The sequence below is a fragment of the Peromyscus maniculatus genome, chromosome 3, assembly GCF_049852395.1.
Source record: "Peromyscus maniculatus bairdii isolate BWxNUB_F1_BW_parent chromosome 3, HU_Pman_BW_mat_3.1, whole genome shotgun sequence".
In the NCBI taxonomy this organism is placed as follows: Eukaryota; Metazoa; Chordata; class Mammalia; order Rodentia; family Cricetidae; genus Peromyscus; species Peromyscus maniculatus.
In genome coordinates, this window is record NC_134854.1 from 93,355,451 (window position 1) to 93,374,173 (window position 18,723).

General features: G+C 39.8%; 1 protein-coding gene across 1 annotated transcript in view; it reads right to left on the reverse strand.

The window, feature by feature from the left end:
* Rmnd5a (required for meiotic nuclear division 5 homolog A) overlaps positions 1–18,723 on the reverse strand; it is a 48,826-nt gene that overhangs the window by 21,793 nt on the left and 8,310 nt on the right. Inside the window, exon 2 of the mRNA XM_076566910.1 lies at positions 13,008–13,150. Within this exon, the coding sequence (XP_076423025.1) occupies positions 13,008–13,150 (143 nt within the window). The remainder of the gene's footprint in view (positions 1–13,007; positions 13,151–18,723) is intronic.

Consider the following 18,723-nt stretch of genomic DNA (forward strand, 5'->3'; position numbering starts at 1 on the left):
GGTGCACACCTTTAATCCCAGCACCTGGAAGGCAGAGGCAGGCGGATCTCTGTGAGTTCGAGGTTAGCCTGGTCTAAGTGAATTCCAAGACAGCTAGGACCGTTACACAGAGAAACCCTGTCTCAAAAAAACGGGAAAAAGAAAAGAAAAACCAAATCTTTATCATGATCTCAAGGTTTTCTGCCTAGTTCACTTTTGCCTTCTTCACCTTGCATAGGCATTGCCCTATAATAAGTCCTACCGCTTAATTTTTAAAAACTACACAAATCAATGAGACGAGATCATCTGGATATAGGTGAAATTACAATTCTAGGCAACCACTGCTTAACTAGCCTAACCAATAAACAGGATACTAATTATAGACTATAAAAGAATAGACTGCAAGTAACCTGCAACAGCTTACTATTTACAATGACCAAGAGAGTGCTCCTTTCCAAAATTGAGCACATTTTTTCATAGTGATACTTCCTGTTTCTAGGTGTCCATGCAGGAGCCCAAGTAAATACATTAAAATCTGGAGTCACTTAGGCAAAATGAAAGCCGAGAACTCAGCATTATTATGTCTTAATTCGAATATAATACTTTTCCTCATTTTTAGTTTTTATTTACACTGACAATTTCATACATGTATATACTCTATTTTATCATATTCATTCCCCATTTACCTTGTCTTATTGGTACTTCCAGACTACTTCTTCCTAATAACTCCCCTCCTACTGCATGTCTTTTTTCCCCCTTAATGATTGAGGAGTTAAACTGAGGGTTACTTGCATGGAAACGACAATGGGGTTATTTACTGAAGTATGGGTAACTTAACAGTGAGGAAAAATGACTCCCCTCCCTCCAGCAGCCATTAATCAGCAAAAGCTCAGCTAGAGTGGGGGTCTCAGCCCTCCCTTATCACTGTTTTCTAATACAATCTCTTGTGCTAGAACTTCACCTAACCAGTGGAAAAACCACAACTAACTTCAATGCAAAAATAATGCACATATGAACTTACTAATGAACCACTATCACCTACAAAGGTTTTGAGTTTTGTTTCTGCTCATCAGAGACCCTGCATTTGAGAGTTGACTCGTGGCAGGTCATTGACACTTTTAAACAAAATAATTTCTATTTTTTGTGCTGTCTATAATAACCAAAACACAAGAGTGGTGGTATTTTGCTCTTCTTCTGAACTCAACCAGTAATCCAAAGAATGATGCGACTATTTTACTACTCCAGAGGCCATTCAAATGAATGAAACAATGGGTATCTAATGATGCAATTTACTGCAAACTCAGGAATCTGCCTATAATTCTCCACATACATGCCTAAGCTTATGTAACAAGCAACAACCACTTTAGAGTTATACCCTTCACTGATCTGTGAACAAACAGACCCCAGGGTGGTAATAATTCATCTAATAATTAGTTCTCAATCTTATCAACCTTCTATAAACTTGTCATCAGATATTTAATTCTCCAGGAGAGAAAGAAACAACCATGGAAAATAAATATGCTTTCAAAGACATTTTTACTTGTTAATATGTATTATCAGTTTGCTTGTTTTTAGAAACAGGGTCTCATGTAGCCCAAGCTGGCTTCCAGACACTATGTAATAAATGATGACTTTGAACTCCTGACCTTCTTCCTGCCTTCCTCCCAAGTGCAGACTACGAGTATACAGGCATCATGCCTCGCATACTGTCAGATTAATAGTCACTGATAGTTTCCTGCTGAAGGACTACACTTCCCAGCTTTTCTTGAGGACTACAGAAGTCATTTCTGCCCATGTAAGAGGCCACATTCCATCTTCCTCTGTAGGCATTTTGGCCATTCACACATGTGGGTAATGAAGATGCCCCCTTGCCACGAATAAAAACGGTCCAGTCTAAGGTCAGACCAAGACTCTTTCCACCTTCTCTTCCTTACAGCTGCTTTTAAAATAATCTAACAGTTATCACCAACAGTACCTGCTCACATAATAAAAATTATTTGGATAATTAATTTCCTTGAGATACGTACTAAAAATAAATGCTGATTACTGAGGAAACTTTAAAAAGTCTAGTATTTAAACAGGGTTATGTAGTTTTACAAGGATGCCTTTCACGTATTTGCTTTCTAAAGGCTTACTATGATTACTATCTCATGGGAAAGAAAAATGGAACAACCCTTACAGTAGGCATATCTTTAGTCACACTGAAGCCTTGTAACAAAGTTGCTTGTCTTGGAAAGTAAGCAAGAACAATGCATGTTTCTGAGCTCCCTTCTATCACTCATTTAGACAACTAAGGGAGACAGGAAAACCTTTCAGTTTATATTCTGGTTGCACATAATGAAAGTTAAAGGCAAAATTATAAATGGATGCTGAGGAGATGCAATATAAGTCAAACTCTCCTTGTTATATCTGCAGATTCTTACTCACTGTTGCATCAGAACTGGCATTCCTTCTAGCTTCCGTTACTAGGTGACCAAATACATTTACATGGCTACCCAGGAAATCAGCAACACTGTAAACCAGCAGAGGCGCTAATGTGAAGAAAACATCTATTATTAGCATCATCTGCTTTACTTTTCCCTTTCACCTTCTTTAAACAATGAGAACCACCTATATGCAGCACGTGGGAAGCAAAGACCATTGGATCCTGAGTTCAGAGTTAGCCTGGGTTACACAGGAAGACCCTGTCTCAAACAAAAAACCAAGCAATATGCCAGGCAAGTTGGTACACAACTTTAATTCCAGCACTTGAGAGGCTGGGGCCTGCAGATCTCTGAGCCTGGTCTACAGAGTGAGTTTCAGGACAGCCAAGACTACACAGAGAAGCCCCGTCTCGAAAAACAATCAATAAAACAAAAAGAAGCCTGACATGATGTTCCTACTCAGGGAGGAAGGATTCAAACAAGGACCAAAAAAGGAAAAGCACACGTTCAAGAGCATGCCCATTTGTACAGAATGCAAAAAAGCTTGGAAAAAGAAATCCACAACACACTAAATCTAGAGACTGAAAGGTGGAGGAGCACAAAACATCATGAACCTAAACAACCTATCTATGGGCAGCTCATGAATACAACCAAATCAGTTTAAAGACTAGTTTTCATTGCTCACCAAATACATTCATAAATCAGTTACTAGCAGTTCATGGTAAAACAGTATTTGCTTTAATTCCTAAGTGTCAACTCTCAATGTTACTTTTAAGCTTCCCATCTACTTTGAAGAAAATTTGGTATATGACCCCAACAACTGCTGCACCAAGGAACTGGTTTTCTCAACATCTGGTTAATCTGGGTTAGAAAGAGAGAGCAGACTCCAAAGAATTCTCAACAGAGTAAGCAGACCTGGACTGGGAGAAGATGGCTATTCACACTCAACTTACAAAGATTACATTCAGAAGAATACGGAAGCAAACCCTCCAACTGATGAGACAGACTGAGGAAAACCACGGGCAAAAAGAACACCAAATGCACAAAAGGAGGCGATCCTAATGGTCACATGTGAAAAGATGCTTCACCTCCAAACATAAGAAAGGTAAAGTGAATATGACCAGATACGATTTCACATCCATCTGTTTATCTTAAAAGATGTTAAAATCTGGCAATTGCAAATGTGGTGAGAAATGAGGGAACAGGGCTGTCAAACATGCTGGGCAGGACTGTAAACTGGTATAAACCCCTCAGGGGAAAATCTGGCAACATCCTGTAAAGCTGATGCTAAGGTGCAGGACCTATGAGGAGGAAATAAACCTGTACTTAGGCATATACTAGACAGCAGTGCTTCACAAGCTATGGCTCGGAAATGAACTCGGCAGTAGCATCCATCAGGAGTGGTATAGGTGGAACTCTAGATGCCGACACTATCTTTCTGGACATCCTCGTACCTCCTCTGTACAGTACTCACACTATACCTCTGCTTTGGTTTTCAAAGTTAAGAGAAAGGTAGATAGAGTCACACTAGTAAGCTTTTACTTTATAAGCACAAGGGCATATACTAAGCCATACCACATGTTGAGCTCTTAAAAAGGTAATAATCTCCTGTCTGCCACATCCCTAGCCAAGGATCTCACGTTCCAATCAGCTGCCCCACTATCTCCTTATTAGAACAGAACACAGAAATGTCAGTGATTTTATTCTCCCAAAGATGGCAAACATCTTTTACCATTCTACAAGGAGGGAGAGATACCTGTGCACAGAGCAGGTGCTCCCATTGCACTAAAGATCATTTCTCCCAAGGAATTCTAGTAGAGAAAGGGTCCTTAAAGTCTCAGATTTAGGTTTTAATCTCAGCTTTTCTATATTCTCTCTGGCTCTAACATAAACCTCAGCTCCACATTCATGCTTGGATGGCACTTGTTGGGATGCAGATTAAGTTAAACAGTTCAAGATGATGTAAATAATGTACAAGAAATGTTCCACCAAAATTCTTCCAACAATAAATATCTGACATGCAATAGGTGATTCTGAGTCAACCCATGCCACCAATTCTGATGCCACATTTAAAATAGCTTTCATTAGAAAATACAATCTTTAAAAATTTTTATTGTTGTTGTTGTGTCTATATGATGTGTTTGTGGAAACAGGTAGATACATGAGTGCCATGGCACATATATGGAGGAATCAATTCTCTCCTTCCACCCCGAGTTCCAGGGATCAAACTCAGGCGCTATGGGATGTCTTTCTGTACACTGTGAATATTTGCTGCTCTCATTGGTTAGTAAATAAAGCTGTTTTGGCCTATGGCAAGAAAGCTTACAGCCAGGTGGAAAATCCAAGTAAACCTATAGAGAGAAGAAGGGCAGAGTGAGGGAGACGCCAGCCACTGTCCAAGGAGCAGCAAGATGCCAGCAGACCGGTAATGCCACAGCCATGTGGCAACTTATAGATTTATAGAAGAAATAAATGGGTTAACTTATAAGAACTAGCTAGCAAGAAGCCTGAGCCATTAGGCCATACAGTTTGTAAGTAATATAAGCCTCTGTGTGTTTACTTGGGTCAGAGTGGCTGCAGGACCAGGCGGGACATAGGAAAACTCCCAACTACATTTGGTGCCCAACATGGGGCTTGAATTTACACGACCCTGAGATTAAGAGTTTCATGCTCTACCGACTGAGTTAGCTGGACAGCGCACTGCATGGTAGATTTAGCTTTTGCTAATTAAAAAAAAAAAAAATGGTTTCTGGGCTACATGCTGCTTGATGGAGGCACAGACCCACTGCCCAGAGCTGGCAGTAAAAGTACCTCTGCCATATTGGGAAGCTGAGATGGGCAGAGTCAGTCAGCAGCCAAAGCCGGCATTCAGTCCCAGCCACGCTGCAGTTTAAAGCAATTATCAAAAAAGAATTATAGATACACAAAAGACAGATTCAGATGGAATAAACCTCTAAATGGTTTACAATATATATAAAAGATATATAGGCTTGAGAGAGAAAAGAGAAAAGATTAGATAATCATAAAAATAAAATCTTAAGAAAATAAAATAAGATATATATATATATATAAAATAAGCCACATAAAGATAGATATTACCAAGCACAAGGCCCTGGGTTCAGTCCTCAGCTCCAGAAAATTAAAAAAAAAAAAAAAAAAAAAAAAAAAAAAAAAAAAAAAAAGATAGCTATTACACAGAGAGTCTGGATTATGTTGTCTTTGGGATTTTTTTTAACTACAAAAAGACATTTGATTATAAAGGCTGCTAAATTAAACCAATACATATTTTTTCCCAATACATATATTTTAAAGGTATCTTGACTTCAAAACTTGGATCTAAGGTTATATTGCTTTGGAAAGGAGGCTCTGCTTTTGTTCCCACAGGAAACGAAGCTATGGATTTGTTCCAGGTTAAGATGGATCAGATTTGATCAAGCAGACCTCCTGAACCTTAACAGATTAACAAATCTGCTAACAAGGTTAACAGAGGTTATAGCCGGTCTTTCCAGAACTTGACCTTTATCCCAAATTTCCTCAGGATCCCCATAAGATTGCCAGCAACCCCAATCAACAGAAAGTAATATAAAAAGTTACACCCAAATTTCCAAAATATTGTTTATATGTTTACTTTTATTTTAAAGGGGATTGATTATAAATACAATCTCTTTCTAAAAAAGAAAAGGGGATAAAGATATGATAGGATAAAAGGATAGATTGTTGAATCTACTTTTAAAGAGTAACAACTTATTTGAAATGTTTTACATTGCTATGGATTTTGATTTATTGATACAAATTTAAAGTTTATACTATATACTTCTACTCTTAACGTATGTTTATGCAACTCATTTAAATTGTAATGTATAATTAAGAAATACAGATTGATGATTAGTCTTCTATGATAGTCAAATTTATAGTCATGTTAGTTTCATTTTTTGGATATACAAAAATATATTTCAATTAGGTAGGTAATCTTCAAATACTTCAAAAACCTACAGAATATGGCAATTAAAATGTTTTAAGAACTTAAAACTTTTCTGGACAATGAAACATGTCTGCTCCTGGTAGCACCAATTACTTCAAAGAGGATGATGGGCATCGACGAAACTCATCATGGAGTTTGCTTTCTTTGTGGCAACAGTTAGCAACTGGGCAAAAAAATGTCCTTGCCTAGATTGCTTGACAGGATGTTGTATAAACTGGACATGCAGGACCCACAAAAAAATGACCACTGAATTCTGCCAAAACAAGGCAAGACAGTCCTTCAGGTTCCTGCTTTGCAGAGGAGACTGCCAGATATTCTACAGGACACAGAGAGAAGTGATTAAAACTCAAGGCCTATAGGCTGAAGATGGATGCCCCAACGTTGCAGAAGAACTCGGGATGACTGTCCAGGCAGTCAGTTGTCTCTGTTAGTCTAGATTTTTGAAAGTTGCTTACAATGCACTTCCTGTTTACTTAGGTAATATTATTATCCTTCTGGGGTCTTTGATGGAGTTAAAGATTAGTTATATTTATAGCTTTCCTTAGTCATGATAAAAGATAAATTAGATATAAAACTTTAGATTCACAAGATAGAATAGAAGGTAAAATATTTTCTAATTTTGCCAAATATAGACTAGACATTGTAACTGTAATTCTTGCCTGATAACTGCTTTGTTATATATAATTTTACTGTGTTAAAGTTAAAACCTTCCTTTTTGATTAGACAGAAAAGGGGAAGGCCATACAGTTTGTAAGTAATATAAGCCTGTGTGTGTTTACTTGGGTCCGAGCTGCTGCAGGACCAGGTGGGACACAGGAAAACTTATGATTACACTCAGGTCACCAGGCTTGTGCATTTTGTACTTTTATCTGCAAAGCCATTAGAAAATATAAAGAACCATATAAAAAACAACAAATTCCTTAATTTAAAAATCACTTTTAAACTGGGTGTGATAGCAAAGTTGTCTAATCCCAGAAGGATCAATGCTTTAAGCCAAGCACAAGCTCTTTGCAGTATTGAAATGGAAAACCAGTTAAGCTGACATAAAAGGCAGTTCCAACTGTTTGCCTGCAACTATTTAAAAACACTAGCTATTTCTCTTTGTATACTGTCAGCATTAAGACCATCAGCATTTTCTTCCCCAATGTTAGCTGCTCCCTCTAGTGGCAAAAACCAGTTTGGGCAACGCAGTAAGCTTTTTGGCCAGCACTTCACCCCAACATTACCAGCCCTGCCACGCCTCACTGATTTTAAGTAAAGTTTAGGGAAAAATTCACAGTTGATAACATTTCCACACCTTGGTTTGCCCTCCAGGCTCAGGGCATGTTGTTCAACATGTCTTCACCTCTGTTTCCTCTAAGTCAATGAGAACATACACTAGCATCATGGACACATAAATGTAAGGAAAGCTCAGTATCAGAGATATAGTCACCCCTGGGTAAGCCAAGCAACCCCTCGCTGCCCTGACTACCACTTATGTCCATCTTATACGTCAAGCAAACCCTCCCTGCCCTGACTACCACTTACGTTCATCCTATAGGACGTCAAACTAACCCTCCCCTGCCTTCACTGCCTTCGTTTCCTTCTGGTCACCTGTTGAACAGAATTCAGGATGGAATTCATAAATAATCCCTAATCTTTACCAACCTGATCTTTCCCCAGTCTCAGGAAGAGAACCTACCCTAACCAAGTCACCCCTTCAGTCTCTAACATGTGTTGCACTTCTGTTTCCTATCCTAACAGAATCTCACTTCATCGCTTTCTTCTTCCAACTCATATTTAAGACACTAACTCTGCAAACCTTAGATTTGCTAAAAGTACAATCTTTCCTTTACAATTCAACATGCACTTGCCTCAGAACTTTATTCTTTTATGTGTCAAGAAAACCCAGCACACCTTTAATCCCAGCACTCAGGAGGCAGAGGCAGACTGATCTCTGTGAGTTCAAGCCCAGCCTGGTCGATAGAGCGAGATCCAGGACAGCCAGGGGAAACGCTGTCTTGAGTGCCCCCCAAAAGCAAGAAAATACACTTTTTATAATCTTATAGTTAAAATTCCTAACATATAAATAACATGTACTATTTTTCACTCTTAACTATAACATACATTTTAGAAGCTTAAAAATCTCGTTATTCACTCCTCCACTGTTGGTGGGAATGTAAACTTGTACAACCACTGTGGAAATCAGTATGGCGGTTTCTCAGAAAATTAGGAATCGAACTACCTCAAGACCCAGCCATCCCACTCTTGGGCATATACCCAAAAAATGCTGATACATACCATAAAGATACATGCTCAGCTATGTTCATAGCAGCACTATTTGTAATAGCCAGAACCTGGAAACAACCTAGATGCCCATCAACGGAAGAATGGATGAAAAAAATGTGGTACATATACACAATGGAGTACTACTCAGCAGAGAAAAACAATGAAAGCATGAAATTTGCAGGCAAATGGATGGAACTAGAAAAAATCATCCTGAGTGAGGTAACCCAAACCCAGAAAGACAGTTATGGTATGTACTCACTCATTGGTGGATTCTAGATATAAAATGAACAATCAGACCACAACCCATAGAACCATAGAGGCTATATATATAGCATGGAGGTCCCTAGGATGACTGTGGCATATAATCAATTTCAGTTTTACTCAATTATTGAAAAAAAATAGCCAAATGAATGGAAACACATGAACTATGAACCAAAGGCTGAGGGGCTCCCAGCTGGATCAGGCCCTCTGAATAGGTGAGACAGTTGATTGGCTTGATCAGTTTGGGAGGCATCTAGGCAGTGGGACCAAGTCCTGTGCTCATTCCATGAGTTGGCTGTTTGAAACCAGGAACTTATGCAGGGACACTTGGCTTAGTCTGGGAGGAAGGGACTGGACCTCCCTGGACTGAGTCTACCAAGTTGATCACAGTCCTCGGGGGAGGACTTGTCCTGGAGGAGGTGGGAATGGAGGGTGGGCTGGGGGTAAGGGGAGGGCGTGGGAGGGGGGAGAATAGGGGAACCCATGGCTGATATGTAGATCTGAATGGTATTGTAAAATAAAAAATATATATCACAAAAAAAAAAAAAAAAAAAAATCTCGTTATTATTCATTTCAGTCCTCACCATAGCCCTAGACAGAATTTCTAAGAAGTAGGAGATAGAAAATTAAAAACAGCCCAACACACTATTTGTTTTTTAAAAAATAGTGAATGAATTAAACACACACACACACACACACACACACACACACACACACACACACAGAATTCAAGGGCTAAAATACTTAAATAGCCAACACATGAAAGTAAAAACATCAGTGATTTATATTCACAATAATAAAAAGCTAGAAAATTCCTTAGATAATGCAAACTTTTTTGCTAACATTTTCAGAGAATAAAAAAATTTAATACTAAAACGGAAAAAAAACACTTAAAACAAAAAACTGTACAGCTTAGCGCTTTAAGGATACACTTAAAGTTTCTCACTCCCCTCAGCCACTTGTCAAACAAGTGTCTTAAGCATACACAAACACACACTACAAGTAACACAGGCTTTCAGAACAAAGATTTTTAACCTCAGCTGTGTGTGACTGAAGCTACTATCCCCTCGAGAGTCTTCTGAAAACAGAAACTACGATTAAGCTGAAGGCTCCAGTGCAAACTGGAGTATCCGAGGTCTTACTGTACATACACATTCATACACACACACACACATACACACACACACACACACACACACCCCTAATAGATGACGGCTGCCTGGTTGGTCCTTTAACCTTTCTTTTTCCCTTTAAGAAAGGCCATGATTTGTTTTCCTCTATGCTGTTCCAAACCCTATGCTTTGAATCTGTAGAAATTACATACTCATTCCTGTTCATAGGCTGTTCTTTGTTAATATGATTTTTAAAACAACAAATCTAGCCTGTTCCTAAGGAACCAACTGTTTCTCTGTCACCTTTCAAAGGAAGAAGCGTGTGCCTATAAGATGGCATTCACAGGCAGCTAGACAGCATTCCAATGTATTACTCAGGTCAGCTTGCCTTGACACCACAATCCTTGGACCACAATAGTTTCAGCTTGATCCTATTTACTCACCACCAATACCTGAATGTACCCCACCTTTACAAAAAGCTTCTCAGAGTGTGCATACATGTGTCAAGTTCAAGTTAAGTGTGTAAGACTTAACAAGGCAGAGGAGTCTTATGTAATAACAGCCTACATAGATTCCTCATGCATACACAAAACCTCTTCACATCTAGGAACATCAGCTGGGAAATAGCTTCCTCTCCAAGCAGCAGAGTAGATGCCAGAAACACAGGGAGCATGTGCTGAGAGAGGCTTGAAAACTGAGCCCCGCCTTCGGAACCCTCCTCCACGGCTCTGAGCTACAATCTACCAAGCACTTAGAGTATTCACTAACTGCTCTAGTTTCCTATGCTGGTTGAGAAGAATCAATGTACCTAGAATTTCAACTCCCTTCCTAAAAATAAAAACTCTTTCTGGAAGGAACTATTCTGTTTCTTTCAGAACTGCAGTTATTTAAAGTCCTTATAACTTTCAAGGATATGAAAAAAATTCTCAAAAGTGTAAGACTAAATAAAATACCTAATAAGAAACATGTTTCTAATATCCTCTCCCAACCGTAGTCAGAATGTAAATTATTAACTATAAATGTGTTCCCTAGACACCCATTCTCAAAGAGAAACTTTATTTTTAGCACCAAGTATACCTTACTACTTTCTCAAAGACTAGTCAAAATATTTGACAACCCTTAGTGGTATCTGTAAAAATATGCTGCATCTAGAGGAAGCCATGCACACCAAGTCACCTGCAGGAAGGGGGCCTAAGAGCAAAAGAGAATTCTGTAATTCCGGCAGGCCAACAGAAAGGCGGCCTCCAACATTAGCCGGAAATACAGAATCCTACCAGAGCAGCATACACACGAACCTGAGGTGACTGCTGAGACCATCCCCACCTCCTCCAAGCATCAACTCTCACTGTCATGACATCCGGTCTGCTGAACAAACACTAACTACAGGGAGCAGCAGGCCTTGTGGTCCAGCAGACACCCTCAGAACCTCCTAGGGTTCTCTCTGTCATCAGGACCACCAGCATGCTTTGACCACAGAGATGTGCAGCTTCTTAAGCAAACACAAGGCTCCTCACCCAAAGATTATTTAAGATTGTCTCTCAAGTACCCACCACTCCACATACATCAAAACAACCACTTCAGGTACCAAAGGATAACTTCCAGTGCCACGGTGCCCTGATGGTATGATGCCAAGCCTACTTGACTGTCATGTTGACCTGCATCAAGTTACCAAACAGGCTTCAAACCTCAAAGGTATTTCAGAGACTACGTACTACATTCCCAGCCTGTGCTCACAGGCTGACAAGCTGCTAAAACTTCCCTAAGTCACAAAGTCAGTCCCCAGAGTAGCTGCTACTCACAGTCCTACTGTACCACACATACTAGCCAATGTCTCTTTAGCAGCTGTCCAGATTTAGGCACCACTAAGCCCAGCCTTTCGAAGCTTTCACTCTACAGGGCAACTGATGAGTTTCTTGGACACACTCTCCGGGCTATTCTGCCATCTGTGTTATGCTGCTGCCATCACTGTACATACAGGCAGGTGTTAAATAACTCAGGAATGTTCAGGAGGTATGTTTGCTACAAAGCTCTCCACCATTCTGCCTCCTCTTTCCAAAGTTCACAACATATAACAGAAATGGCCATGGCCAGTCACACTCTCCCTAATAGGTGGAGGAGTCAGCGAACATCAGATAGAAACCTTGGGCAGCTCCTCTTAAAATTCCTTCAGAACTGTGAACCTCATGGGTAAAACAGCTTCAATGCTAAAAATAGAAACTACTTATGAGTCAACCATTAAGGATGGCTTCTTCAAGAAATGTCACAAGGAAAAAGGAAAAAAAAAATCACCCAACCAAAGAGGCTTGCCTGGCTCCCTAACAACCAAGTCACTCCCTCGCAGAGAAGACAACCCCAAAGAAAAGCAACTAGCCTGCCTGCAGGCAGAGGTAGGAGAGACAGATACAAAGGTGTTCTTCTAACCATCCCACGGACAGACAGGGTCATCACCAGGGACTCACTTAGGAAGCAGCGAAGCTTAGTCCTATAAACAAACTCCCACATAGTGGCTTAAAATTTCTCTGCACCTTTATCCATCAGGACTCTCGGCACATAAACAAATGGATAAACAGTAAAGCTATAAAAAGAAAGTGTTTTATTGGTTTATTTTTATTTCTGTTTCTCAAATAACAGCAACAGGAAACTTTTAATGAGTAACACAGTAAACAAGAACTGTAAAAGTTATCAGAAGCAAAGAAAAAAGGAACGGCATAAAGCAATTTGAGAAAGCTAAGGGTGTCAAAATACTGGTAAAGGATGAGTGTTAGAAACACAGAGCAGTTCCTCTGGGGCTGGTGAGGGGCTCATTAGGGAAGAGAGTCTGCTGCCAATCTTGATGATCTGAGTTCAATCCCAGAGACCCACATGGTGGAAAAGGAAAACTGACTCCCCAACTGTCTTCTGACATGCACACAGGTACACACCAACAATACAGTAACTAAGATGAAACGAAAAAGAACAAAAACAAGTCCCTCAACTCCATACCTTATCGATGGCTTTCCCAACTCGAGAAACACTGCTATGGATGTCTTTGTGGTCGGAGGCCAACTTCTGAACGGTGTCCTTTATTCTTTTGCAGCACTGTGTCAAAACAAGTGAGAGGGTCCCTGATAACTCAGCATCTTGACCTATTAAACAACAAAACAAGAAATATTGGTGACTCACTAGAGCAAACGCCACAAAGAAAGATGAGAGAAAACAAAGAAAAATCAGTATTGTTTTTAAAACAGATGGTCACATTCATAGATGCTATTTTTCAAGTGGATACTAAAATAACTGAATCTATTTTTGGAAATTAAAAAATTAAAATTTTACTATGAAACAAACTACCTCCACAACATCATCACCACAGACTATGAACTATCCCATCATGCAGTATCACTATCTACGTCTAAGTGAATGAACCCACCTAGATACAGGGTCAAAATCCTAACAAATGGTGACTAGGCAGCCATGATGGGCAGGTGAGAAAGAGGTGAGACAGCAACCAAAACCCTTCCTACAAGCTCCTGGTGCAACCACAAACAGCACAGTAAGGCAAATGGGACAGGATGACCAAGATGCTACATGCAAAAGTGCCGCATCAGACACAAAGTAATTCACACAGGAAAAAGCTCTAAAACTGAAAGCTGAAACTGTCTGAACTGTGTAAAGAAAAAAAAAATGTATCCCGGATCTTGAATTACCCAATGGTTTCTTAAACAGGACATCAAAAAAAACTAAGTTTGACTTCATTAAAATTAAGTTTGAGCTGGTGTGCCTGTAACCACAGCACTTGCAAAGTAGAATTAAGAAGATCAAGAGTTCAAAGCTAGCCTTGGCTACAAGAAATTCTGTCTCAGGAAGTTGAAAAAAACAGACTAGGAGAAAATATTTGCAGATCATACTCTTAATATGTCAAGAATAAAAAAAATTTACAAGGAAACAAGACAGGGATATAACTCAGTGGTGGGACATTTGCCTAGCATGTGTAAGGTTATAGGTTCAATCCTCAATATAGCAAAGTAATAATAAAACAAAACACACACTTCCAACTCAACAACAGCATGACAATCCAACTTAAAAGGAGCCAAAAGAGGGGCTAGGGAGATGGCTAGTAAAGCGCTTGCTGCTCACACACGAGGATCCCCATCACCTACATAAAGAGCTAGGTGCAGCAGCACACACCTGTAACCCACCAAGGTGCTGGGGAGGCGAGACTGGAGGATTCCTGGTGGTGGCTGGCCTGACAATAACTGAATCCGTGAGCTCCAAGTTCAGTCAGAGACTTGAGACAGTCATGCGCCACATAAAGATGGTTCAGTAGCAATGGGCCACCACCTATGGTGATGTGGAAGATGCTATGCCATCTAGGTGTGTGTAAGTATATGACAATGTTCATACCACAATGAAACTCCTTAACAAGGCATTTCTCAGAACAAGTTCCTTCAGTTAAACACTGCCTGCCTCTCTGGAAGCCCAAGAAAATCTCATGGAATAAGCTGAAGGAAAGAAAGCCCTGCTCAGAGAGGATCCACTAATGCATTTTCAAATGCATTCAGTGGGAAGCAGCCAAGGGTAAAACCCAGGCCTGAGTACCACTAAAATGACCTGACTGAGACAAGATCAAACTTCGAAGTCCTAATGGGAGTCTTAATGTTTTTCTGATCTTTCCATGAAAACACAACCAGCTTCTAGAACCTTCCTGTGAAAGAAATTTAATTAGATTTACTTCCGAGATATAAAATGGAAATAGGAAGACAACCATCTTCATCATAACTAAAGTAGAGTCCAGGTTGGCCACTTATCGCCCAGAATAAAGCCTATGTCCACTGTCTCTTTCAATGTGACAAATCCCGTGGACTCCATATGCATGCACAACCCCTGAGGAGGCACTGCCAGCATCGACAGAGACAAGTACAGTCAAAGGTCATGTCTAACATGACTGGTTAAATGAGCATGAATCAGCATGTTGAAGCCAAGCAAACAATCATCACATACAGACAACGGGGAAGTTAAAAATTGTTTCTGTAACTGTAGGGATGCAGCTCAGTTGAGGGCACTTGCCATGCAGGATCCCCCAATCCAGCAAAAAAGCCCTAAAATAACTTCAATGTAACCTTTAAAAAATACAATAATATTTTGTTGTTATTGTCGTTTTAGAAAAGTCTTACTTTGTAACCCAGGCAGGCCTCACACTCAGGGACCTCCTACCTCAATCTCCCAAGAGCTGCTATAGGAATGGGCTACCACACCCAGCTAACCCTTTTCTCTCAGAAACAGATTTTAAGTATAGTGTTTAAGTATATATACTACTTATAGCATACAGGAATTTAAGGCAGAATCTCCTCTAAACCCAGACAGTCACCAAACTAAATCAGACACAACCGAGTTGACGTTTGTGTGTGTGTGTGTGTGTGTGTGTGTGTGTGTGTGTGTGTGTGTGTGTGACCTACCTAGACTCCAGGTCTAACTGTGGCCTTTCATGCCTAACCATTTCAGGATTTATGTTCACTAGTTTCACAGAAACAGTATGTTAGAAAAGCATGTTTCCATAGCATCCTGTGCTTCCCATTAGGGTTTTATGTTTTTTGGCTTTGTGAGACGCCTCTTCATGTTCTGATATTAGGATGTACTTTTTTGAAAAAATTATTAGTGTGTGTGTGTGTGTGTGTGTGTGTGTGTGTGTACATGCATTGTGGTCCGAGGACAACTTCATGGAGTCAATTCTTGCCCACCTTTATGTGGGTTCCAGGCATCAAAGTCATCCGGCTTGGCAGCAAGCACCTTTACGATCTGAGCTACCTCACCCGCGTGGGATGCGCTTTGATACACAGAAACTGAGGTGGATGTCTGTGTCTTTAACACAACTCAGGGTATTTTTGTTTACTATCTGTTGTATGTATCTGTCTATCATTCCCGTGAATTACCTGAAAACAGGAAGCACGACTATCAACTCCTAACATTTAACCACGGTGACTGGCATCTAACAGGCATTCAATAACTTGTTTTGTGGGTGGTGGCAGTTTTCTTGTTTTTTGGGGGGACTGGGTCTTGCTTTTTGTAGCTTAGCCTGGCCCCAAACTCACACTCCTGATTCTATCTCCAAAGTAATAGGATTATAAAGTATGCATCTTAACACCAGCTCAATAATCCTGTACAGAATGAAAATAAAAATAATGGCGCATAACATGCTCAATTTCAAGCCCAGCATAGGAGACTGACTGGTATTACCAGCATACTCTAAGGCTGCCAGCAGTTTCACAAACAGCAGTTTACGGATCCCCTGGCTTCTTGCAGAATGTTTAGTGTCTCCTACACAACAGCACTGTGGCCTATGATTTCCAAATGCCAACATAAATCCGGAAATAATAGTGCCCCTTTCCCAGTGAAATCATTAAGAAAAGCCCACAGAATCTTCACATGCATATACGCACACGTTCCTTTTCCTCCCTCCACCTCCCCTAGAACTACTAACCTTGGTGTGCACAGTCTCTTATTTTCAAGTATGGCACACCAAGTCCTCCTGCTCCTCTGCAGTCCTAACCTTCTCTCTTCCAAACACCTGACATCACCACATGACAGGAATGTACAGGTTTGTATTCTGACAGGAGTCACTTGCGGGTTGGGTGTTTTTATTTGTAAAACAACAATACCCCGAGTTGTGTTAAAGACACAGACATCCACCTCAGTTTCTGTGTATCAAAGCGCATCCCACGCGGGTGAGGTCGCTCCGAGTGTAAAGGTGCTTGCTGCCAAGCCGGATGACTTTGATGCCTGGAACCCACATAAAGGGGGGCAAGAACTGATTCCGTGAAGTTGTCCTTGGACCACAATGCATGTGTGTGTGTGTGTACACACACACAAATTAATTTTTTTTCAAAAAATTACATCCTAATATCAGAACATAGTAAATATCTTAAAAAGGTATCTCACAAAGCTAAAAGTTATAAAATTTTTAGTTATTTGTTGGTTTTAGTAAACTACAAATGCATTTTTATACCATTTATTTGGTCTGTATTTCTCCTTACTCATCCATCACAAAGGTAAGAAACTCATGTGCCCAACTGTGGTACTATTCACTCCATTTGACCCATCTAGACTCAATCAAGTCAAAGACAGTAAAACTGAAAACAAAATTCCTATCCAGTTTTCGAACTTTCAAGCTTGTCTGGTACTTACTTCATACGGGGTGGGGGTGATGTAAACAACCACAGACATGCTGTTAGCAAAATATCATTGTGAAAACCATGGCTGGCGGGGAGCACCATCAAAATGCAGAAGAGTGAGCAGACAATCAAAGCTCTAATTCAGTTTATAAAAGAGAGCTTAAAGGTGTCGATACACCATCAAGTACAGGCTGCCCAGCAGTCATGAGATGAGACCCTCTATAGTAGAGAACATTATAAAACCAGTGAGACCAAAAAAAAAAAAAAAAAAAAAAAGGCGCTAATATGCAAGATAATTATGATTCAGATTTTCAAAAAGTCTAAAAGCTACTGCCTAAGACAAAAAATGAACTGTCAGATCCCCTAGAAATCACAGACCCTATTTATATATTTTTATGAATATGCTAGAGGCAAAAAATTAGTTTGTAAATATTACATATACTGCATTTGAGCTCTTGTGAGTTATTTGCACTTTGACAAAATGGACAAAGATCTTAATAGAATTAAACAGAAAACAAAATAGGATACAAGTTTTAATGCAGAGAAACAGAACTCCTTTTAGGAAACATAATCCTAACTATACCTAAATAAAACTCAGACCTTGTAAATTTGCATTCCAGAATTCCATGAAATCAGTTCCTAAAAAATTAAAACAAAACACTTAAACAACTCCATAGAGGCTGGAATGTAAGAGTACTTGCCTAGCGTACAAGAAGTCTTAGGTTCAATCCCAAGCACAGGGATGAGGATGGTATTCACTCCTAACCCTAGCACTGGAGTGGAGGTGGGGTAATGAAGGATGGTTGTAAGTTCAAGGTCGTTCTAAGCTACCTAGCAAGTTCCAGTCCAGTCTAGAATATGAGATTGTCTCAAAATAAACACATATATAAAATTACAAAGCCCAAATTTAAACAAGTCACAAGAATATTAGGTATGACTAAGAAGACGACTAGAAGGGGTATTTTTATGGTATCCCACCCTTTGAGAGTCTTTTTTTCTTCTTTAGAAACCTTTTGTGTTTTCCAAGACAGGGTCTCACTACGTAGCTCTGGCTGTCGTGGAACTCACTATGTAAGACAAGGGTAGCCTCGAACTCGCCCAAGTGCTGGGATTAAAGGTGTTCCCCACTATACCCAGCTTAGAGTCCTAATATTTAAAAATAAAATGAAACCAAAACAAACCCCAAAAATGTCAAAAGCAAAGGGAAAATGATGACATTTGGATTCAATTAACAGTATCAGAGCCTTGGCCAGCATTGTTCAAGGTGTATTCCCTCATGTTACTAGTTTCTAAATAGGTTAAGAATTTTAGAAAGTGAACAAAGACAAAGACATTAGGACTTAAAACTGACTCTTAAAAAGTCACCTGTCCAAAGTGAACATGGCTCTCCTTGCAAAAAAATATTAAGACAGCAACTTGAAAAGCTAAGCCTGATGTTAAATTAACAAAGGATTATTTCACATGTTAGTACCCTAATGGTGGTCAAGGAGAGCTGTGGCCTTGAGAGCAACCTTAACACCTAGGCTTCCAGCTGATTCAATAAATAAGAAGGG